Source organism: Dipodomys merriami, unplaced genomic scaffold (genome assembly GCF_024711535.1).
Source record: "Dipodomys merriami isolate MVZ:Mamm:240054 unplaced genomic scaffold, mDipMer1.0.p SCAF_409, whole genome shotgun sequence".
NCBI classification, from domain to species: Eukaryota; Metazoa; Chordata; class Mammalia; order Rodentia; family Heteromyidae; genus Dipodomys; species Dipodomys merriami.
The window spans coordinates 570,711-592,927 of record NW_027205704.1 but is presented as its reverse complement, the minus strand read 5'-3'; the positions used below and the strand labels follow the sequence as shown (position 1 = coordinate 592,927).

At 55.5% G+C, this 22,217-nt stretch overlaps 2 protein-coding genes and 1 long non-coding RNA gene across 10 annotated transcripts; 2 read left to right on the top strand and 1 right to left on the bottom strand.

Annotated features, from left to right (window-relative positions):
- Nucleotides 1-237: 237 nt before the first annotated feature.
- LOC138806837 (bcl2-associated agonist of cell death-like) lies at nt 238-11,451 on the bottom strand. 5 transcript variants are annotated; one of them, XM_069992239.1, is made up of 4 exons: nt 11,406-11,451; nt 10,244-10,402; nt 1,315-1,505; nt 238-710 (listed from the first exon to the last, which is right to left on the bottom strand). In XM_069992239.1, the coding sequence occupies exons 2-4, from the start codon at nt 10,392-10,394 to the stop codon at nt 588-590; spliced, it is 465 nt and encodes a 154-aa protein (XP_069848340.1). In that variant the 5' UTR covers nt 10,395-10,402; nt 11,406-11,451; the 3' UTR covers nt 238-587. The 5 variants fall into 5 exon arrangements, with proteins under 5 accessions (XP_069848340.1, XP_069848339.1, XP_069848337.1 ...); XM_069992238.1 differs by lacking the exon at nt 11,406-11,451 and adding an exon at nt 11,098-11,167; XM_069992236.1 differs by lacking the exon at nt 11,406-11,451 and adding an exon at nt 10,913-11,002.
- LOC138806838 (uncharacterized) lies at nt 619-1,820 on the top strand. Its single transcript, XR_011365989.1, has 2 exons — nt 619-1,004; nt 1,464-1,820. It is a non-coding gene; the product is annotated as an uncharacterized lncRNA (long non-coding RNA).
- On the top strand, nt 11,374-15,972 carry LOC138806835 (integral membrane protein GPR137). 4 transcript variants are annotated; one of them, XM_069992233.1, is made up of 7 exons: nt 11,374-11,464; nt 12,233-13,065; nt 13,722-13,947; nt 14,055-14,204; nt 14,312-14,440; nt 14,557-14,675; nt 15,521-15,972. In XM_069992233.1, exons 2-7 carry the CDS (start codon nt 12,581-12,583, stop codon nt 15,678-15,680), a joined length of 1,269 nt encoding a protein of 422 aa, XP_069848334.1. In that variant the 5' UTR covers nt 11,374-11,464; nt 12,233-12,580; the 3' UTR covers nt 15,681-15,972. The 4 variants fall into 4 exon arrangements, with proteins under 4 accessions (XP_069848334.1, XP_069848335.1, XP_069848333.1 ...); XM_069992234.1 differs by lacking the exon at nt 11,374-11,464 and adding an exon at nt 11,602-11,733; XM_069992235.1 differs by lacking the exon at nt 11,374-11,464 and having other exon boundaries at nt 11,909-12,937; nt 13,016-13,065.
- The last annotated feature ends 6,245 nt before the right edge of the window (nt 15,973-22,217 follow it).

The following is a 22,217-nucleotide window of genomic DNA, read 5'->3' as shown; positions in this document are numbered from 1 at the left end:
ATCGCGATTCAAAGCCAGCCCCGGGCAGGAAAGTCCCCCTGAGACCCTGATCTCCAATAGACCACTCAGAAACCGGAAGTAGCGCTGCAGCTCTAAGTGGCCGAGCCCTCGCCTTGAGTACAAAGAGCTCAGGGATAGCGCCCAGGCCCCGAGTTCAAGCCTCGCCACCTAGGCCCCCCATCCGTGATCGTGTTTTCCTGGCCCGCAGAACCCCACGCGACTGACGGGCCACGCGGCGACACAGGCACGTAATTTATTAGCACGTTAGTGGAGGGCGGAGCCGCGGCGCCGCGGGACAGCGGCCCGGCGGAGGAATGGTTAATCTCAGCTACAGAGACTTGGCAGAGACGCGCGCGGTGCCCGCACGGGAGGGCGGGACCAGCGACCACTTCCGGTGCCCGTGGCCGTTAAAAACTTCCAAACTTCCGATGGGAGCCACCCCTGCGTGGCTCTCGATCACACCGGAAGGGAATCCAGCTCTAGGTCAGAACCCGCCTTTTAGCACAAGGCCTTCGGAAGTGACTTCCGCCCATACCCAAGATGGCAGCCGTCAGGAGCTGGTGGAGCTCCGGGAAGGGGACAAAAGGTCACTGAGAAGGGGCGGAGCCTCGGCCCAAGTTCCGGTCCCACCAAGACTGGAAGATGCGCGTCCAGCTGGAACTCTGCCTCATCTGCGTCGCGGTGCCCGCGCTTTTTGGGCGAGGAAGTCCCTGTGGGGTAGGAGTAAAGTCTTAGTGGGTTCGCTGTCCTGCCGCTTAGGAGGCGATGAAGACCACGGCTCCCAGCATGCCCTGTAGAGAGGTCAGGAAAGGTCGAGAAGACGCTCGGGCACCTCTTAGGGACTGGGCAGGAGAGAACTTGAAACCTCCGTGCTGGGGACCGCGACGCCTAAGACCTCAAGTGAAGCGCCAGAACCAGACGACCTGGTTCCTGGAAGGTGGGGTAGCAGTTTAAGATCTGACGGAGCCCTGGAGCTGGGGCTGAAGAACTCCAGGCATCTGAACGTGAGCCTCGCGCTCCAGGGACCTGGGCAGCTGGCGAGCTTGGCCGGGGCGGGCGCGGGTCGGGACTAAGATCCGGCGGGGGTGTGGGGAAACCCAGAGATTCTCTAGACACCGGAGGGGGGACGTGCTGGTGCTGGGACTACAAGACCCAGCATGCCCTGGGACCACCCCCCCTCCCCGGGAGCAGATGGGCAATTTCAGAACAGCTCGGGAGGACTGGTGGGTAGGAGGAGGGAGGGTGGGGAAGCAGTGGTGAATGGGAGGTGGCTTGGAACTACAAGTCCCAGCATGCCCCTGGACTGGCGCTCACCTTAAAGGAGCCGTCAAACTCGTCACTCATCCTCCGGAGCTCGCGGCCATAGCGCCTTGCAGCCCAGAGATTTGGGGGAGCCGAGCGTGAGCGACCCCGAAAGGGGCTAGGCTCCTCTTCCAGCCCTTCATCCTCCTCCATCCCCGCAGGGTATGAACTATGGCGACTCCTGGTCTCCACAGCCCCAGCACCTGCAAAAAGGGTGAAGGGACCGAAAGTGACACAGCTTCCTCCTTGCTCTCCTGCTGCCGAACCTTCATTAGGTACCTGGCCGTCCCTCGCGCACAGCGCTGTCGGCCTCTAACAGTGCCAGTTCCCTCCTGAACAAACGAAGACAAGCTCGCGGGACTGCTGTGCCTTGGCCTGCGGCCTAGTGAACTCAGGGCTCCCTACTCCCATGGCTTCTTTTTCTTGCTCCAGGCTGGCACTCTACCACTTGACTTTTTGATAATTAATTGGACTTGAGACTCTTGGATTTGTCTACCCAGGATGGCTTCAAACTTTGATCCTGATGTCTCTGTCTCCTGAGTCACTAGGATTATGGGCATGTGCCATGGGCGCCTGGTTGGACCAAATCTGTGGAGTGTAATAATTGTCTTCTTTGTGCCTACCACCAAATAAGATCACACAGGTGTGAAGTTCCGGGGCTTACAAGTCCCCAGATTTGGTGGAATCCAGAGTTTATCAGGCTGCACATGTCTTCCCTTGGCAACCACCCTTCAACTCCCTAAAGCAGTGTACTCTCCTGTTGGACAGCACAGTCCCATCCCTTAGTTCTCCCAAGTGCTGTGAAGGGCATGCTCTGGGCCCAGGTGTATTGTGGGTCATAACTCAGTGACCTTTACAGTGGTCGCTTCGTCTATCTGGAGAATCATGCTCATCTTCCACTTCTGTGCTTCTCTGCCCAGAGCCAATTCACACGCGTAACCTTACTCCTGGAAGCAGAAAACCCAGAGCTAAGGAACACAGTGAGAGCCAGGGAAGGCCCGCAGAGTCCACAGCCAGTTGTGTGCTGGAGAAGGCTTTAGGAAGGAGATATGATTTTGGAGCTGGGGGAAAACACAGGATGTCCTCAAAGGCCTTATGCCTAGAGCCTGCAGATCAACTACTGGCCTTTTTTTGGGGGGGGGGGATTGGCCATGAGGCTTGAACTCTGGGCCCAGGCCCTGTCCCTGAGGTCTTCAGCTCAAGGCTAGTGCTCTACCACGTGAGCCACAGCGCCACTTCCAGGTGGTCCTCAAGAGTTAGGTTCCTGCTGTGGATGTTCCATTCTCCTCTCTCTCAAGTCCCCTAGGAGAATAGTCCCAATGTCACAGGACCACCATGGTAAAGAGACTAGGAAGGTACCCTGGCCTGTCCTCTGTGTATCCTAAGGCCTATCAGCTCCCTGAGGTGGGGCCCAGATTACAGACTGCGACTGGAGGCCTGGGAGGCTAGGAGGTGCCTGAGGCTCACCTGCTGGCTCAGGAAATGTTCAGCTGTTCCATACTCACTGAGAACCACAGGACCATTACACCAGATGTGACTGGAGCCCTAGTCAGGAGGCCTGTAACTTGCTGGTGATTGAGGAGCCTTGGTCTGGGTACTTTCTCTCACCAAGAATTAAAGCAAATGGGAGAGGACCAGGGACCAGGGACACGGCTCTTGGTAGAGCGCTTGCCTTGGATTAAATCTCCAACAATGCAAAAAACAACACAGCTGGGCAGTGGCAGCTCACACCTATAATCCTATCAACTCAAGTGGCCATCCTCAGATCTCAGCTTCCTGAGTAGATAGAATTATAGGTGAGCCTCAGGTCCTGGGCACTGTCTCTGAGCTGCTTTTTTGCTCAAAGCTAGCACTCTACCATTTGAGCCACAGTGCCACTTGTGGCTTTTTCTGTGTATGTGGTACTAAGGAATCAAACCCAAGGCTTCATGTATACTAGGCAAGCATTCTACACTGAGCTATATTCCCAGTGCCCCCTATTTTCTGAAGGTCATCATCTGAAGGAAACTAAGGCACAGAGAGGATAAGTAACGTAGGCAAGGTCACACAGCAGGTAAGGGGCAGAGATGGAATCCAAGTCTAACCAGTGTGGATTTAAGGACTGTTTACCTTTTAAGCCCTAATATGCCTTCAGTAGCTCCATGGACCACCTCAGGACCTGTTTGGAAAAGTTCTTCCCCCTTTCCCAAGCTTCAGCTGTAAGTAATTCCAAATCATCCCACCATACAAATGGCATTGAGGGGGCTGGGATGTAGCTCAGTGGCAAAGCGCTTGCCTAGCAAGTGCAATGTCCTGGGTTCAATCCCCAGTACCAAAAAAGAAAGACAAAAAAAATACAGTTAGGGCTGGGATGGTGACTCAGTGGTAGAGTACTTGTCTTGCATGCATGAGGCCCTCGGTTCGATTCCTCAGCACCACATAAGCAAAAAGAAAAAAGAAGTGGTGCTGTGGCTCAAGTGGTAGAGCGCTAGCCTTGAGCTGAAGAGCTGAGGGACAGCACCCAGGCCCAGAGTTCAGGCCCCACGACCGGACCCCACCCCCCCAAAAAAAAGAAAAAAAATACAGTTAAAAAAAAACCCCAGGGCTGGAAAGGTGGCTCAGTGGTAGAGCGCTTGCCTTGCATGCTCAAGGCCCTGGGTTCGATCCCTCAGCACCACATAAGAAAAAAGCCAGAAGTGGCGTTGTGGCTCAAGTGGTAGAGTGCTGGCCTTGAGCTGAAGAGCTGAGGGACAGCGCCCAGGCCCAGAGTTCAGGCCCCACGACTGGACCAAAAAAAAACAAAACCCAAACCCCCCCCAAAAAAAATGGCATTGAGGTTGGCTGGTGGCTCACACTTGTAATCCTGACAACTCAGAAGGCTGAGATCTGAAGGTCACAGTTCAAAACCAGCCTGGACAGAAATGCCCATGAGACTCTTATTCCCAGTTAGCAAAAAGCTAGAGTTGGAGGTATGGCTCAAGTAGCAGAGTGCCAGCCTTGAGCAGAAAAAGCCAAGCAACAGCTTGAAGCCCTGAATTCAAGCCTCAGTAGTGGCACAAAGGAAAATAAATAAGTAAATAAGAAAGAAAATAAAAACCAAAATGACTTGTGAGTGACTACTACATTTTTTTCTTTCTTTTCCTTTTTCTTTGTTCAGTTAGTGGACTTGAACTCTGAGCCTGAACTCTGAACACTGTTCCTGAGGCTAGTGCTCTACCACGTGAGCCATAGTGCCCCTTCCAACTTTTTTTTTGGGGTCCGGTCGTGGGGCCTGAACTCTGGGCCTGGGCACTGTCCCTCAGCTCTTCAGCTCAAGGCTAGTGCTCTACCACTTGAGCCACAGCGCCACTTCTGGCTTTTTTCTTTTTGTTTATGTGGTGCTGAGGAATTGAACCCAGGGCCTCAGGCATGCAAGGCAAGCACTCTACAACACTGAGCCATCTTCCCAGCCCTCTAGGCTGACTTCTAACTACAATCCTCCTTGGATCTCAGCCTCCAGAGTAGTTAGGATTATAGGTGTAAGCCAGCAGTACCCAGAAAGCTGCTGAATTTTTTTAACGTTACCTATTTGCTGTGGGGAGGGGGAGCAAAGTGCTGGGGGCTCAGGAACTTTCCAGTGGAGGATGGATGGGTTGGGCTAGGGTCAGCCTTTCCCTCTGGAGGAAGGGAAGAGCCAAGGCTTCTCTCTGGGCCAGTTTCAAGACATGTGGAGGGGGATTGGGGGTGGAGGGGATGCCTGGCTCTGGCACCTACCTCCAGTTGCATGCTATTTACCCATGAGAGGCTTCTGGTTAGATGAATGTAGCTGGATGCATCCAGTCAATGTAACCTCTCACACAGGATTAAAATGTGACGTTCCAGCCCCGGTGGCTCACGCCTGTAATCCTAGCTACTCAGGAGGCTGAAGAGCTGAGGGACAGCGCCCAGGCCCAGAGTTCAAGCCCCATGACCAACGGAAAAAAGAAAAAGGGAATGTCACTTTTTTGTGTGTGTGTGTGTGTGTGTGTGTATGTGTATGGGTCGTGGGGCTTGAACTCTGGGCCTGGGCGCTGTCCCTGAGCTGCTTTTGTTCAAGGCTAGTGCTCTACCACTTGAGCCACAGTGCCACTTCCGGTTTTCTGATCATTAATTGGAGATAAGAATCTCACAGACATTCTCACTCTGGCTGGCTTTGAACATCGATCCTCAGATCTCAGCCTCTGGTGTAGCTAGGATTACAGGTGAGAGCCATCAGCACCGGCTACGTTCCCATTTTTACATCTGTAATCTTAGCTACTCTGGTGGTTAAGATCTGAGGATTGAGATTCAAAGCCTGAAGGCAGGAAAGCCTTGAGTCTCTTATCTTCAATTAACTACCAAAAAAGACTTGAGTAGCTAGAGGCTCAAGTGATAGAGTGCTAGCCTGGAGCAAAAGAAGCTCAGGGATAGCCCTCAGGGTCCAGAGTTCAGCCCAAAAACAGGAAAAGAAAAAAATCAAAACAAAAACAAAACAGGATGTTCTACAAAACAAAAGAAAAAATGAAACTAGCGGAATGCCTGTGCGCCTGTAATCCTAGCCACTCAGGAGGCTGAGATCTGAGGATCATGGTTCAAAGCCAGCCCGGGCTGGAAGGTCTGTGAAACTCTTATCTCCAATAAACTACTACAAAACTGGAAGTGGCAAGTGCTAGAGCACTCGCCTTGAGCTGAAGAGCTCAGGGACAGCGCCCAAGCCCAGAGTTCAAGCCCAAGAATGACAAAAAAAAAAAAGAAAAAATGAAGCAAATGCATTCCAGACTCTGAGCTTTGCCTTTACGCCAGGCTTGGTTTCACCACTGGGTGTTCTGCTTAGCTTATCCTATCATGCCCCAGCTACTCACCGTGACCCAGAGCAAAGCCCAACAGTTACTCCAGCTCCTGAGAGCCTGCACAGACCCCACCTTGCTCTGGGTCACCATATCTTGTGTGAGGCAGAGAGTAAACAGCTTAGGCTCTATATAACAATAAGCCATCAACAATATGTCATTGAATACACACTGTTGTATTTTACTAACTCTTTACATGGAATGCTGAAATTTGAATTTCTTACCATTCTCACCTGTTTTAAAACTCTGTTCCCTAGGATTTTGTCAACCACTTAAAAATGTAAAAACAGCCCAGTAGGGCTAGGAAGTTGGCTCAGTGGTAGAGCGCTTGCCTTGCATGCCTGAGGCCCTGGGTTCGATTCCTCAGCACCACATAAGCAAAAAGAAAAAAGCCGGAAGTGACGCTGTGGCTCAGGTGGTAGGGCACTAGCCTTGAGCTGAAGAGCTGAGGGATAGTGCCCAGGCCCAGAGTTCAGGCCCCACAACCGGACCAAAAAAAAAAAAAAACAAAACAGCCCAGTATCCAAGGCTCACACCTGTCATCTTATCTGATGGGATGGATGGATCTCTGTTGTCCTAGGACCCAACTGATGCTTCCTGTTGTCCGTGAAGGACCTGAGTGTTCCCCTCATTGTTCAGGAGGCTGAGATCTGAGGATCCCATCCCAGTTCAAAGCTAGCCTGGGCACAAATGTGAGAGATCTCATTTCCAATTAACCAGCAAAAAGCCAGACGTGGAGGTGTGGCTCAAGTATCAGCCATGAGTGGGAAAAAGCCAAGTAAGAACGTAAGACCCTGAGTTCAAACCTCAGTAGTAGCAACAATACTAATGAAGTAAAAACCATTCTCGAAGCCATAGGAGTTGATGGACACCTGTAGAGGCCGAGGGATCACTTGATCACCAGTTGGGGGCTAGCTTGGGCCCCACAGCAAGACTCATCTCAACAGCTAGAACAAGGGCTGAAGATGTAGCCCAGCAGTAGGGAAGGCTTGATGCTCTGGGTTCAATTCTTAGTACCACAAAACAACCACCATCATCGCCAAAAAAACATTTGTAACTCAGAAGCTAGGCAAAAATACAAGCCCAGCTGGGCCCAGGGGCTTAGCCTATAAACCGAGCTAGTTGAGAGGCAGAGATTGAGAACAGCCCAGGCATAAACGGTGGAGAGACTGTTTCAACTAATAGCCAGGCACTGTGGTTGGCGCCTATTAATACAGCTACAGAAGCACAGTGGTGAGCACAGCGGTACCTGTTGGCTATCCCCAGTTACACAGGGGTGCCTCAGTAGGCAGACTGAAGCCCAGCTCTACCCGGAAAATAACCAATGCAAAAAGGAGTGAAGGCCTCGAGCAAGTGGTAGAGTGCCTGCCTAGCATAAGGCCCTGAGTTCAAGACTTACTAGTACCAAATAAATAAGCTCATTGGGTCCTCAGGTTAGCACCGTGAGTCGGGACCAGTTCTATTCTCATTTTAGGTAGGGCACACGAAGGGCCGAACTGTATTTGAATCCTGAAGCCTGCATCCTTCTTCCTTTCTCCAGGGTCCACAGCACCGGGCCACAGTCCCATGCCCCTGGCTATGCATCGGCCCACAGCTCTGCAGGCCTCTGGTACTTGTGGGTCTTATGGGAAGTCATTTACTTTTGGAATTTTTCATAGTGGGGAGGGGTAACGGGTGAGACAAAGTCTCCCTGTGTAGCTCCGCTGCACGGAACTAACAATCCCGAAGCAGGTGAAGCTCCAAGTTTGAGCCCTAGTACCGCCAAAAGAGAGAGACCAAGAGAGACCTTCCTCCAGGCTCTCCTCAAAGATAATTGGCTGGTCTGATGTACTTTGCTCTAGGCAGCAAAGGCCATCATCCCTCCAATCTCCCTAAATCTGTTTTTCCGGCCTTGTCACCCCCTGCAGCTCCCCTCAGGCTCCTCCACCCCAGGTCACCCTCCCCTTCCTAGATTCCTCACCCCACTTCAGTCTCAGTTTTTAGGACCTGAGTGGCTCTCCTGACTCCTCAACTCTCTTTTCCCCTCTCCAAGACTATCATCCCATAGGCACAGAACAACAATTTCATGCCAAGCCAGGAGCTGGTGGATTATGACCTTGATCCTAGATTTTAGGATAGTTCAGTACAGACACACACTAAGAAAAAAAAAATGTGTGTGTGTGTGTGTGTGTGTGTGTGTGTGTGTGTGTGTGTGTGTGTGTGTGTGTGTGTGTGATATAGCCATATACCAGTGTCTCATGCCTGTAACCCTAGCTACTGAGGAGGTTGAGAGCTGAGAATCACAGTATGAAGCCAGCCTGGGCAGTAAAGTTCCTGAGACTTCATGGTAATCACCAAAAAAAAGTCAGAAGTGGAGTGCTAGCCTTGAGTGAAAAAGTTCAGGGACAGCACCCAGGCCCTATATGTGCTCACACACACATGCACACACACACATACAAACACATTCCATTCCAGCTCCCATTGGTTGGTGTGATCACTCTCTTGGTCCCCAACTCCTGGGACAGTGTGATTACCAGAAGGCTGGGCCACCTTATTATTCCATATCCACCATTCCTTCCTGACACATACCCTCCAATCCGTGCCCCTTGGCAGGTCTGGGCTGAGACAAACCAAACACATCTTGGCCTCTTGTAAATTCCATCACTGGACTCCCAATTTCCCCCAACTCGTCCATAGTCCAACTCTGTTCAGGGACATTTTATCTTTCAGGTTGCCCAGGCCAAATTCTTAGGGAGCAAATTCCTGAAGTATAAGCCTCAGGATGGAGGATAAGGAAGAATGGCCAGGTAGGAGTAGAGAACAGGTGGGGATTGTGAGCAGATAAACAGCATGGAATCTAAATACCAAAATGGTGTAAGACAAAGGAGGGTAGCCTCCTAAGCCCTCATGGGTTTTTTTTGGCCAGTCCTGGGGCTTGAACTCAAGGCCTAGGCACTCACTGTCCCTGAGCTTCTTTTGCTCAAAGCTGCACTCTACAACTTGAGTTACAGCGCCACTTCTGCCTTTTTCTGTTTATATGGTACTGAGGAATGGAACCCAGGGCTTCATGCAAGCACTCTACCACTAAGCCACACTCCCAGCCCACCTCACAGTCTTAAACACAGCAGGCCAGTGGCAAGCCTTGAAGATCTCTGTGGTTAGCAGGGTACCTGTGTCTCATATCTGAAATCTGAAGATTGAGGTTTGAAACCAGCCAGGGCAGAAAAGTCCAGGCAACTCTTATCTATCTCCAGTTAACCACCAGAGAAAGCTGGAAGTGAGCCAGACTCTGGTAACTCATGATTATAATCTTAGCTATCCAAGAGGCTGAGATGTGAGGTTCAAGGTTCGAAGCCAGCAGAAAAAGTCTATGAGAGTCTTTATCTCTAATTAGCTACCAAATACACCTGAAGTGTAGCTCTGGCTCCAGTGGTAGAGGCTAACCTTGAGCAAAAGAAACTAGGGACAGGTCCTGAGTTCAAGCTCCAGGACCAGCCTGCACTCACAAACATACCCACAAACCTGGAAGTGGAGCTGTAGTTCCAGTAGTAGAGCCTTCCGCAAAAAAAGCTGAGACAGTGCCTACACCTGAGTTCAAGGGCCTGTACTGGCCCAAGTTAAAATATATATCTGTATAGTTTATCTAGGGACCAAGGCCTGGGCCCTCCAGTGCCCAACCTTTCCCTTATGCTTCTGCTTCCCAACGCCCACACAGACCAGGAGGCTGTCACTGGAGTTACTTGCCACTCAGCTGTGCGCCGACAGCCCCATCGCGGGTGGGCAGAGACAGCTGGCAATCCCAAAAACAGCAAGTACCTTAGGCAGGGCATCAAGGGGCCGTCAGCCTCCTCTCCACAGGCTATACCAAGCAAGTGACCTTAGGCAAGTCACTTCTCCTTTTTTGGATCACTGCCTGCTTCTCGGATTTCTGTCCAGACTCCAGAATAACAATCACCTTCTCCATATTTACTATGCATGGCCTCACCAATCAAGTGCTTCCTATCTATTCCTACCAATTAACCCCACAGTCCTAGATGGTGGTGATTTGCTGAAAAGGAAACTGAGGCTCAGAGAGGCTTGGGACTTCCCAAAAGCTCTCAGTGGGAACAGGTAGGTGGTGACACAGACGGGACACTTACCTCCATGGTGGCTGCGGCTGGCTGGCAGTCCCTGCCGGTGGCTGTGGTCCCCCAGGAGGCCTGGGGCCGGGCAGAGGCTGGGACCCAGGCCCCTGTCTGTTGAGCTGGAGTCTTCCTGCTCACTCGGCTCAAACTCTGGGATCTGGAACATGCTCTGGGCTGCGGAGAAACGGTGGTGGGTAGTTACAGTGCAGCTGGAACTGGGACAAATTGTGGCTGTGAACAGCAAAGGCGGAAGACAAGTGTCCCACGATCTCTCTCCCACACTAGGACCCCAGGCCCTCACGTCCGCGCCCGCCCTCCTCTATCGGCGATCTGCATCTCCTGGCCTGGCAGGAAGCTCAAGCTAACACCAAAAATTCCCCTACAGGGCCGCCCAGGTGAGTGCGGCGGCCTCGCGCCGCTGCCTAGGCCCCGGCCCGCCTGGCCCTGCCCGCCGGTGGGGACGGCGCACAGGTCTCACCCCAAGCCCGATCTCGAGGCCCCTGACCCGGGCCCGCCACCTCCCTCCGAGTACTAAAGGCGCCCGGCCCTAGTTTCCTAGGCAACGGGAACTGTCACTGACCCAGCCCAATCAGTTCTCGTAATGAATCCCGGGTAAACCCGGAGGCGGGGCCACCGCGGCCGGGCGCCACCCCCCTGCCCCCCCCCCCCCGCGCCGGCACCGACCTGCCCCTCCCCAGGCTCCCAGCGCCCAGCTCCGACTGCCACTGGCCCGGAGCGAGGCGGGGAGCTGCCGGGGGCTTCTTGCAGTCCCCATTCGGGACGTGGAGGTCTGCTTCTGCTGACAAGTCCTCCCGCCTCTCCGGGCCTTAGTCCCCGCCCCTCCGCCCGAAAAATGGGGATAGCGACACCTCCTTCGGGAGGCGGTGGAAACTTTGTAAACAGCCGTGACCACGGTGGGTGAAAGCACTTTGTAAAGGTCGTGACCGAAGCTACGTCGGGGTGCAATTACTGTTGCATTTCTCACTGCGCCGCCAGCGCCGAGTGACAGGCTGGGAGGCCCCGCACCCTCCTCCCGCTCCTCCGGGGCGTGGAGACCTCGCGCTGCCCGCGCAAGGGGCACCTCCCCGGGACGCGGCAGAGCCCCGGAGATAAGACAGGAAGGCGAGATGACTGCCCGGGCGCGGGAGCCGGGACCGGGGTCCCCGTGAGGGCGAACCGTAAGGCTTGTCGCGGGGGGCTCAGCGCCCGGCAGGCGATGCACGGCCGGCCGGCCAGGTGAGCGCGAGCAGCCGCGGCCGAGGCGTGGGACGGGCGCACCCGCCGCGGACTGGAGGGTCCTGCGGATCCAGGCCCAGGGGGCGGGGCCACGGCGCCATCTTGGTTGTGGGCGGAAGTGTCCTTCAGAGACCCAGCGAGGGGGAAGTCGTTGCCGCCCCCGGCCGGGCGAGCAGATCCTGTTTTAAGGATGAGGGGCTCTAAGCGTGGAAACTGGCAGCTCCCCGCAGTCCAGCAATGGCTGGTGGTCCTGGACACGGCCCATCCAGGTGCCCGTTGGGTGCGGCGCCAGTGGCCTCCACGTCTCGGCCTCCGGCCATGGTAACCCCGGGCGCCCGCTAGCGGCGCTATTCGCGCCAATTCTCGAACGGCTCTACGCCGGGCGCGGCGCGGGGCTGCGAAGTTAGAACCCGCTGCTGCGTAATTTGCGTAGCTGACGGCGCCCGCGCAGGCGCAGGAGGGGGCGGAGCAGCGGGAGCCGGGGAGCTGGAGCCCGGCGTCCCGGCGACCGGAGCCCGGTTCCCCAGCGGCGGCCCGAGGACTAGACATCGGCGTCCTCCTGCCCCCCGCGGCTGAGGGTGGGCGCGGTGGGGGAAGGTCAACGTCCGGAATTCCGAGGACAAAGGAAGAGACCCCTCCCCTTTATCTGGATTTTGGAAGGGAGAGAGCCCTTAAGCTTGGGAGGGGGAGAGCGGGGCTCTGGGCGCCCCCGCCGCGGCCGCTGCCCAGCCCTGACGGGCATCGGGCCGGCTCTCCCCCTCCTGCCAGGCTAACACGAGCGACCAAGGCCAGGGAATCCTCCAGCCCCAGCATCCCCTCGGCTCCGTGGCTCTCGGACCGGCCCAGGGAGAGACACTTTCAGCCCTCACCCCATCTGCCTTGGAGAGACAAGACTGCCCTTCCACACCCCAGAGTGAGGGGCCCAGGCTGCCCGGGACCCCGCCAGACTGAGGGTCACTGTTGAGGAGAAAGGGACCTGGCAACCATCACGTCTTCCTGAGTCTCCATCTCTGTCCACTGCAACCTGCAAACCCCATCCCTCCGTATTTATGCCCCTGACCCCTGGCCAGCTTTCCATCTCTGCCTCTGAGATTCAAGCCTCCCTCCCTCCTTGATATGGAGAGTAACCTCTCTGGCCTGGTGCCTGCTGCGGGGCTGGTGCCTGCGCTGCCACCCACCGTGACCCTGGGGCTGACTGCAGCCTATACCACCCTGTATGCCCTGCTTTTCTTTTCTGTCTATGCCCAGCTTTGGCTGGTGCTTCTATATGGGCACAAGCGTCTCAGCTATCAGACGGTGTTTCTGGCACTCTGTCTGCTCTGGGCCGCCTTGCGTACCACTCTCTTCTCCTTCTACTTCCGAGATACTCCCCGAGCCAATCGCCTGGGGCCTTTGCCCTTTTGGCTTCTCTACTGCTGCCCTGTCTGCCTGCAGTTCTTCACACTGACGCTTATGAACCTCTACTTTGCCCAGGTAACCATGGAAACGGGTTGGGATGGGAGGTCAACAAATCCAAGGGCCCAAAGGAGTGATGGGCATCTCTGCTCCCAGGTGGTGTTCAAGGCCAAGGCGAAGCGTCGGCCAGAGATGAGCCGAGGCTTGTAAGTACTGGGGGGGGGGGATACTGTTGGATTGAGCCCCATGTTCAAGGACAGGGGGCAGCCCGCCTTTTGGGGCCGAGACAAGGACAGCACAAGCAATGTTTGTGAAAGAGTTGGACAAAGCTGGGGCACTTGACACAGATGGTCCTGCAGGCCATCATCTGTACATAGGGATGAGGGTCAGTGGCAATAGAATCAGCTGCCATGCTTGGAGGGGAGAGGGGAGCAATGTAGGGGAATAGCTGGCTCTGGCCCACAGGAGGTCCAGATCCCACCTACACTGCGGGGGTGACCTTGGGCTGCAATTGCACAGTACCTAAATTGCACACTTTCTAAAGGGCTTTCACAAACAAGTTTCTGGAGAGGTTGGTCTTCTCATTTGAGAGAAGAGGAAACTGAGGCTCAACAAGATAAAACAGGTTCAAGGTCACAGAGCTGCTAGGAGCCAGAACCAGGGCTCAAACCCAGATTTCTGACTTCCAGTCTGATGCTCTTTCCAATGGGCCACCTTCTCTCATCTCTTTGGGCCTCAGTTTCCCCATCTGTAAGACTGGATGATCTCAGTTCTGACTGACATTGCGGGGGAGGGGCTCTGAGCAGGTAGGGTGATCTGCGCGTGGCTGACAGTCTGCGGGTACCTATGCCGTGGGCTGCAGGCTGGCTGTCCGAGGGGCCTTCGTGGGGGCCTCCTTGCTCTTTCTGCTGGTGAATGTGCTGTGTGCTGTGCTGTCCCGCCGGCGGCGGGCACAGCCCTGGGCCCTGCTGCTGGTGCGAGTTCTGGTGAGCGACTCCCTCTTCGTCATCTGCGCCCTCTCCCTTGCTGCCTGCCTCTGCCTCGTCGCCCGACGGGCCCCTTCCACTAGCATCTACCTGGAGGCTAAGGTAGGGGCCACAAGCCCTGATGCCTGGGGGGGCCTTGGAGAACTCTGGGCATAGAAGAAGCTGAGAGCCTTCTCTCCCTGAGGGTCCTCTGTTGTCATCTGTGCCAGGGGACCAGTGTGTGCCAGGCAGCTGCCATGGGAGGTGCCATGGTACTGCTGTATGCTAGCCGGGCCTGCTACAACCTGGCAGCCCTGGCCTTGGCACCCCGGAGTCGGCTGGATGCCTTTGATTACGATTGGTACAACGTCTCTGATCAGGTGGGTACTTGGCAGGTCTGCCACTTTCTTAGTAGCTGTGTTGCCTGTCCTGGCCTGGTGCCCCTCTGGCCTGCCCAGAGGCTGGCACATACTCTTGCCTTCCACAGGCGGACCTGGTGAATGACCTGGGGAACAAAGGCTATCTGGTGTTTGGCCTCATCCTCTTTGTCTGGGAGCTTCTGCCCACCACTCTGCTGGTGGGCTTCTTCCGGGTGCACCGGCCCCCGCAGGACCTGGTAGGGCCCCCACCAGCACTGTGGGACCAGCAGAGAAGATGGACTGTGAGAGTCCTGGGCAGTTGAAGGGAGCAGGGCAGGAAAAAGCATTGATGGTGGTGATTTTCCCCCCACAGAGCACCAGCCGCATCCTCAACGGGCAGGTCTTTGGCTCCCGCTCCTACTTCTTTGATCGGGCAGGCCATTGTGAGGATGAGGCCTGCTCTTGGGAACACAGCCGGAGTGAGAGCACCAGGTAGTCCAGCCTCCCCCCTTCCTCCCCCGCCACTTCCATGAAACTCTTGTCTCCAATAAACCACTAGAAAACTGGAAATGGCACAGTGGCTCAAGTGGTAAATCACTCCCCTTGAGCTGAAGAGCTGAGGGACAGCGCCCAGGCTGAGCTCTAGCCCCACAACCAACCAGAAAAAAATAAATAAATAAAAACAAATAAATAAAAGGGCTGGGAAGGTGGCTCAGTAGTAGAGTGCTTGCTTTGCATGCATGAGGCCCTGGGTTCGATTCCTCAGCACCACATAAGCAGAAAAAGTCAGAAATGGTGCTGTGGCTAAAGTGGTAGAGCACTAGCCTACAGAGCCCAGGCCTACAGTTCAGGCCCCACAATGGACCCCCCCAAAAAAGCCAGGATCCGGTGGCTCACACCTGTAATCCTAGCTACTTAGGAGGGTGAGATCTGAGAATTGTGGTTCAAAGCCAGCCCAGGGTGCCCGTGAGACTCTTATCCAATAAACCATCAGAAAACTGGAAGTGGCGCTATGGCTCAAGTGGTAGAGCACTAACCTTGAGCTGAAGGGCACAGGGACAGTGCCCAGGCCTAGAGTTCAAGCCCCACAACCGACAAAAAAAAACAACAAAACAGTTCTTCCTTTCCACCCTCCCTCCTATTTCCCCCATTTTTCTAGATGGGGTTCCCTTCTGGGTTTCTACTACTGCCCCACCCCTCTTAGGCAGGGCTGTAGCTTGCTCTGGGTCTGTGAGTAATGCTGGGTGACAGTGTCTGTGTGAAGGCTCTCCTCCTACCCTGTTCTTACCGTGCGGCCTGGTCGCTGCCTGGGTCTGACTCTGCTTCTCTACCTGCAGCATGTCTGGAAGCCTGGGCTCTGGCAGCTGGTATGGTGCCATCGGGCGTGAGCCAGGCTGGTGCGGAGGCAGCCAGACCAGGACAACGCCACTGCTCTTCTCCCAGGTGCCAGGACCAGGAGGTCACCACCACAGCCTCTACTCCACCCCACAGACGTGACCCCCTCCCACTTGCCCCAGACTTGTGGCCCCCTTACCCCAGGCCCCGTGCGAAGTTCGTCCGCCGCTTCTTGCCCAGGATCCCGGGGGCCGTAGCTGCCCCCCCCTCTGGCCAGCTCCTCGCTGCTCCTCTTGTAGTGAGCTTGTGCTCTCCCCCTAGGTTGGGGGGCACAGCCCTGGCTGCCAGATGCCCACAGCGCCCTGGCATGACCTGCCACCTCCGCTTCCACACTGGAGCCAGCTACCTCTCCTGTGCCTGCCACTCAATAAACTGTCTCCACCCCTCATCTGCTCCTGGCCTGTCGCTCTCTGCTTTCCTTCCTCTCATCTTGGGTGGTCTTGGCCCCAGCTAATGAAGGCCCTTGACACTTGGGTGGTTAGACTGTCCAGGGGAGGGGAGAGACCTGCAATTTTTGAGAACAAGGAGATTATGTGGGCCTCTGTTCTTCAAGTTCTCCTGGCCATCTGTTACTCCAACAATTTCAATGGTTTCTGTGAGATATTTTTATTTTATTCATTCATTTATTTTTGCCGGTCTTTGGGGCTTGAACTCAGGGCCTGGGCACTGTCCTTGAGCTTCTTTTGGTCAAGGTTAGCACTTTACCACTTGAGCCACAGTGCCGCTTCTGTCTTTTCCTTTTTCTTTTTTTTTTTGGCGGGGGGGTCGGGTCGTGGGGCCTGAACTCTGGGCCTGGGCGCTGTCCCTCAGCTCTTCAGCTCAAGGCTAGTGCTCTACCACTTGAGCCACAGCACCACTTTTTGCTTTTTGCTAATGTGGTGCTGAGGAATAGAACCCAGGGCCTCAGGTATGCAAGGCAAGCACTCTACCACTGAGCCAACTTCCTAGCCCACTTCTGTCTTTTTCTGTGTGGTACTAAGGAATAAAACTCAGGGCTTCATGCATGCTACCACTAAGCCACATTCCCAGCCATATTTTAATTTTTTAAGAACAGGATCTTCTTGCCCAGCACCAATGGCTCACGCCTATATCCTAGCTACACAGGAGGCTGAGATCTGAATATGACCATTTGAAAGCAGCCAGGCAGAAGTTTGTGAGTCTCTTTCCTCTCCCCCTTCCTTTGCCCTTCCCCTTCCCCTTCCCTTCCCTTCCTTTCCCTTCCCTCCTTTCCTTCCTTCCTTCTTCCTTTCCTTCCTTCCTTTCTTTCTTTCTCTTTCTTTATTTCGTTCCTCCCTCTCTCCCTCCCTCTTTCTCTTTCTCGCTTTCTTTCTTTCCTTTCCTTTCCCTTTTCTTTTTTCTTTTTTTTCCCCAGAGCTGAGGACCGAACTCAGGGCCTTGCATTTGCCAGGCAGGTGCTCTTCCACTGAACTAAACCCCCAGCCCCCCTTTCCTTTCCCTTTTCCTGTTCCTTTTCCTTTCCCATTTCCTTTTCCTTTCTTTCCTGTGTGTGTGCCCGTCCTGGGGCTTGAACTCAGGGCTGGGTGCTGTCCCTGAGATTTTTCTGCTCAAGCCTGGTCCTCTAGCTCTAGAAGCACAGCTCCACTTCCAGCTTTTTGGGTGGTTAATTGGAGATAAGATTCTCACAAACTTTTCTGCTACTTTGGCTTCGAACTCTGATCCCCATCCTCACATATCAGCCTCCTGAGTAGCTAGAATTATAGATGTGAGTCACTGGCGCCCAGCTTGTGAGCCTCTTACCTCCAGTAAACTCCCAAAAAGCCAGAAATGGAACTATGGTTCAAGTAGTAGAGTGCTAGCCTTGAGAAAAAGAAGTTCAGGCTGGGCGCTGGTGGCTCATGCCTGTAATCCTAGCTACTCAGGAGGCTGAGATCTGAAGATCGCAGTTCAAAGCCAGCCCGAGCAGGAGAGACCGTGAGACTCCTATCTCCAATAAACCACCAGAAAACTGGAAGTGGCGCTGTAGCTCAAGTGGTAGAGCGCTCGCCTTGAGCTGAAGAGCTGAGGGACAGCGCCCAGGCCCAGAGTTCAAGCCCCACGACTAACAACAAAAAAAAAAGAAGTTCAGGGCCAAACACTGGTGTCTCATGCCTGTAATCCTAGCTACTCAGGAGGCTGAGATGTGAGGATCAGGGTTCAAAACCAGCTGTTCAGGGAAGCCCATCAGACCAGTTAACCACCAGAAAACCAAAAGCGGAGCTGTGGCTCAAAAGTGGTAGAGTACAAACTTTAAGCAGTAATGCTCAGTGACAGCGCCCAGACCCTGAGTTCAAGCCCCATGACCCAGAAACAACAAAACACAGCTGAGGAACAGTGCCCAGGCACTGAGTTCAAGTACCCTACCCCCACCAAAAAAAACCCCACAAAACAACTTGATCCTGCTGGGTGCTAGTGGATCATACCTGTAATCCTGGCAAATCAGGAGGCTGAAATCTGAGAATCGAAGCTTAAAGCCAGCCAGGGCATTAAAACGTATGAAACTCTTATCTCCAATTAACCAGCAAAAAGCCTGAAGTTGGACCTATGGCTCACACGGTAGAGTACCAGCCTTGAGTGAAAAAGCTAAGGGATAGCACTCAGGCCCTGAGTTCAAGCTGTGGCACACATACAAAAACCTTTCTCTTCGCTCACCTTTAACTAAAGAGCTCAGGGACAGTGCCCAGGCCAGAGTGCAAGCCCCACGACTGACCAAAGAAGAAAATCTTTCTCTCTTTTTTTTTTTGCTAGTGCTGGGGCTTGCACTAAGGGCCTGGGCACTGTCCCCGAGCTGCTCTGTCCTCCAGGCTACACTCCACCATTTGAAACACAGCGCGCTTCCACCTTTTTCTGAGTAGTTGGTTGGAGGTCAGAGTCTCATGGTATCTAGGATTACAGGTGTGAGCCATGGGTTCCTGGCTTTGCTTCCCTTTTTATTTAAAAATTTTAGGGCTGGCTGGGGCTGGGAAGGTGGCTCAGTGGTAGAGCGCTTGCCTTGCATGCCTGAGGCCCTGGGTTCCATTCCTCAGCACCACATAAGCAAAATGAAAAAAGCTGGAAGTGGCGCTGTGGCTCAAGTGGTAGAGTGCTAGACTTGAGCTGAAGAGCTGAGGGACAGCACCCAGGCCCAGAATTCAGGCCCCACAACCGGACCCAAAAAAAAAGAGTCTCACAGAGGGGCTGGGAAAGTGGCTCAGTGTTAGAGTGCTTGCCTTGCATGCTTGAGGCCCTGGGTTCCATTCCTCAGCACCACAAAAGCAGAAAAAGCCGGAAGTGGCACTGTGGCTGAAGTGGTTGAGCATTAGCCTTGAGCTGAAGAGCTGAGGGACAGCGCCCAGGCCCAGAGTACAGGCCCCACAACCGACAAAAGAGTCTCGCGGACTTTCCTGCCCAGGCTGGCTTTGAGCCATGATTCTCAGATCTCAGCTTCTTGAATAACTAGGATTACAGGTGTGAGCCACGGGGTGCCTGGCTTCTCTGTTAGTATCTGAATTCTGGGCCTGGGCGCTGTCTCTCAGCTCTTCAGTTCAAGGCTAGCGCTCTACCACTGGAGCCACAGCGCCACTTCCGGCTTTTTCTGTTTATGTGGTGCTGAGGAATCGAACCCAGGGCCTCATGCTTGCAAGGCAAGCACTCTACCACTGAGCTAGGTTCCCAGCCCCTTCTGTTAGTATCTTAACTTCACAGGGCTCAGCTTTGTGAAGCTCGATCTCTATCATCACCTCTAATCTGACTTTCAGGTACCAGGAGTTAGCAAGGGCCTTCACAGCAGGAGCTGTGGTGGCTGAGCAACCTGCCTCACAAGCTGAGTGATGAGTGGGCTGTCTCCATGCTCCTGGGGGCCCTTTTCCAGAGGCCTAATGGCCTAGTCACTGCCCTGTGCCTCTCATTATCCAGCAGACCTGTCCTGTGTCTGGGAGTGGTTTATTGGACCCACTAACTCCTGCCTGCATGTCTGGGGGTTGCAGCTTCTCCAAGTTCCCAGAGTCTAGGATTTTTTAGCCTGTCTGAAAACCTCTTGCTTGGAACCATTCTGGGGCCAGCCTGGCCAGGCCTCCAGAGAAGTCACCTGAAACAAAACTAGCCTGAGGCTGGACAATCTTTCTGTGTGTGTGTGCACATGTGTATGTACATGTGCATGGGATTTGAACTCAGGGCCTGGGGTACTGTTCATGAGCTGCTTTTGCTCAAGGTTGGTACTCTACCACTTGAGCCACAGATTCACTTCCATGTTTTTGGTAGTTTAGTGGGGATAAGAGTCTCATAGTTGGGTTGGGAATGTGGTTTAGTGGTAGAGCTTGCCTAGCACCCATGAAGCCCTGGGTTCAATTCCGTAGTACTTCATAAGCAGAAAAAGCTGGAGGTAGCTCTGACTCAAGTGGTAGAGTGCTAGCCTTGAGCAAAAGAAGCTCAGGGACAATGCCCAGACCCAGACTTCAAGCCCTAGAACTGGGGAAAAAAAAAGTCTCACAGTCTTTCCTGCTTGGGCTGGCTTTGAACCTGGATCCTCAAATATCAGACCCCTGAGTAGCTAGGATTACAGGCATGAGTCCCTGGTCCCTGTCTGGACAATCACTTTGTGATGAAAAGCAAATTATATTTGTAGGCAATTCATTGTGCTTGCCAGGCTCTGTGTTGAGTATTTATTAATGCTGATTTCGTGAATGCTTCCAACAACATCCAAAGTGATAATTAAGCATTCTTTTCCTGTAAGTGAACAAGGAGCCTCCAGAAACTGTAACCTGCCCAGGTGTCCTACTTGCAGAGGATGGGCAGGCTCAAAGTCCAGTCCAGCACTCACCCTGGGGCTTAGGACCCCAGGGAGCTGTAGAGGAGGGTCTCTGGGGAGGTCAGAGATTGTAAAGGGTGAGAACTGGGAGGGGCAGGTGGATGGAATGTTCAGGACCTGAGCAGAGAATGCTGCCACCAGTTTGGACTGAGATTGGCACACAGCTTTTACCTGGGCTTGGGGGTCGGAGGGGGGGGGTGACTCCTGGGTGGGGAGGTGAGGACCTGAGACTGGGGAGCCAGGAAAAGGTTCAGGATGTGCTCCAGCAGTGACTTCCCAGAGGCGGGTCCCCACCCACAGGTTGACCAGATCCACGGAATCCCCCCCCCCCCCCCCCGTCATCCCCTCCCCACTTGCATGCATGCCTTTATCCTGCCGGGGCTCCTTCCTCCTTCATAAGTGCTGAGCCCAGGGCCCCGCGGTCCCCAGGGGTGGAGAGAGATGGGCCCCTTCCCGATCCTTTAATGGAAGATGAGCTCCATGTGTGCCAGGAGACCTGGCCAAGCTGATGCTCAGGCCAGGGCCTTGCTGCTGGCCATACTGGACTTCATCCCAGACTAGAAGGTTGGACCCTGGGGCGACCTTTGTCTAACTCTTCTGCCACCATCCGCCCCTGGCTGGGCGGAAATTGGGGATCCAGGCGGCCGCAGGTAAGGGGGTGGCAGGGAGCGCCGGGGGCGGAGGCGAGGGCGCGGCACCTAGGTAGGTGGCGGCGCCGGAGGGGTTAATTGCCTGGAGGAGGGGGCTTCTGGAGGCGGGAGGGGGTCCCAGCCCGGCGGCCTCCCGCCCCGCCCCTCGCTGCTGCCGCCGCCTCCGCCGCCCAGCCGGCACCCGAGAGGCCGCGGGGACCCGGCAGCCGCCGCCGCCGCCGCAGCGGGCGACAGTAAGCGCAGGGCCGGGCCGGGCGGGGACGCGGGAGGACTTGGGGGCTCCGGCGCGCAGGGGGCGCCGGGCCGGGTGGGGCACCCCCTCCGAGTGGAGGACCGCACCGCGCGGCACGCCCCGCGCGTCGGCGTGGGGACGCGGGGGAGGCGGTGGGAAGGGGCGCCGGCGAGCCGCGAGTCGGGGTGCAGCATGCGTGTCGGGGTGCGGCGAGTCGGGGCGCGGCGAGCCGGGGTGCAGCATGCCGGCGAGCGGCGTGTCGGGGCGCGGCGAGCCGGGGCGGCCGGCGCCGCGCGCGGGCCCGGTGGCGCGGCGTGTGCGCACACGTGTGCGCGGACCTCCGCGGGGCCCGGCGCGCCCCCGGGGGGCCGCCGCGCCGAGCCCGGCCGCAGTGTGCAGGTGCGGGGCGCGGCGGGCAGCCGCGGCGGAGGGGGCGGCGCAGGTTGTGCAGACTGCGGCGGTGGTGAAGTGTGTCGGGATGTGCGTGTGCGCACGCGAGCGTGGGCACACGTGTGTGTGCGCCTCTCCTCCCGCGGCCCGCTGGCCGACACCGGTCCCGGGGCGCTGCCGACCCTGCCGGACCCGCTCGCCCTGCCTCGCGCTCGCCCTGCCCTGCCGGGATTCCCGCCTTGCCTCTGGGGCCGGTCGAACCTGCCCCGGGGTTCCTCGAAAGCCCGGCGGGGTGCGGTGGGGGGACCCCAGAGGCCCCCACCAGGCCAGTTGCCACCAGCTCGGGAGCTCCCGGGGAGGGGAGGGAGGGAGCTGGCCCGGGTGGCCGCGGCAGTCGCAATGGGAGAGCCGCCGCGGGGGATGGACACACCACCCCGGTTCACCCACCATCCTGCCTATTTCCTCATCCTGTCTGAGGGGAGCCCACATTTCCTCAGTCACTCTGCCTCTCAAGAGACAGGCTCTCAAGAGACAGCCTTTCCATCCTTCTCTCATTGGCCTCCCTTCCCCTATGGGCGCCGTCC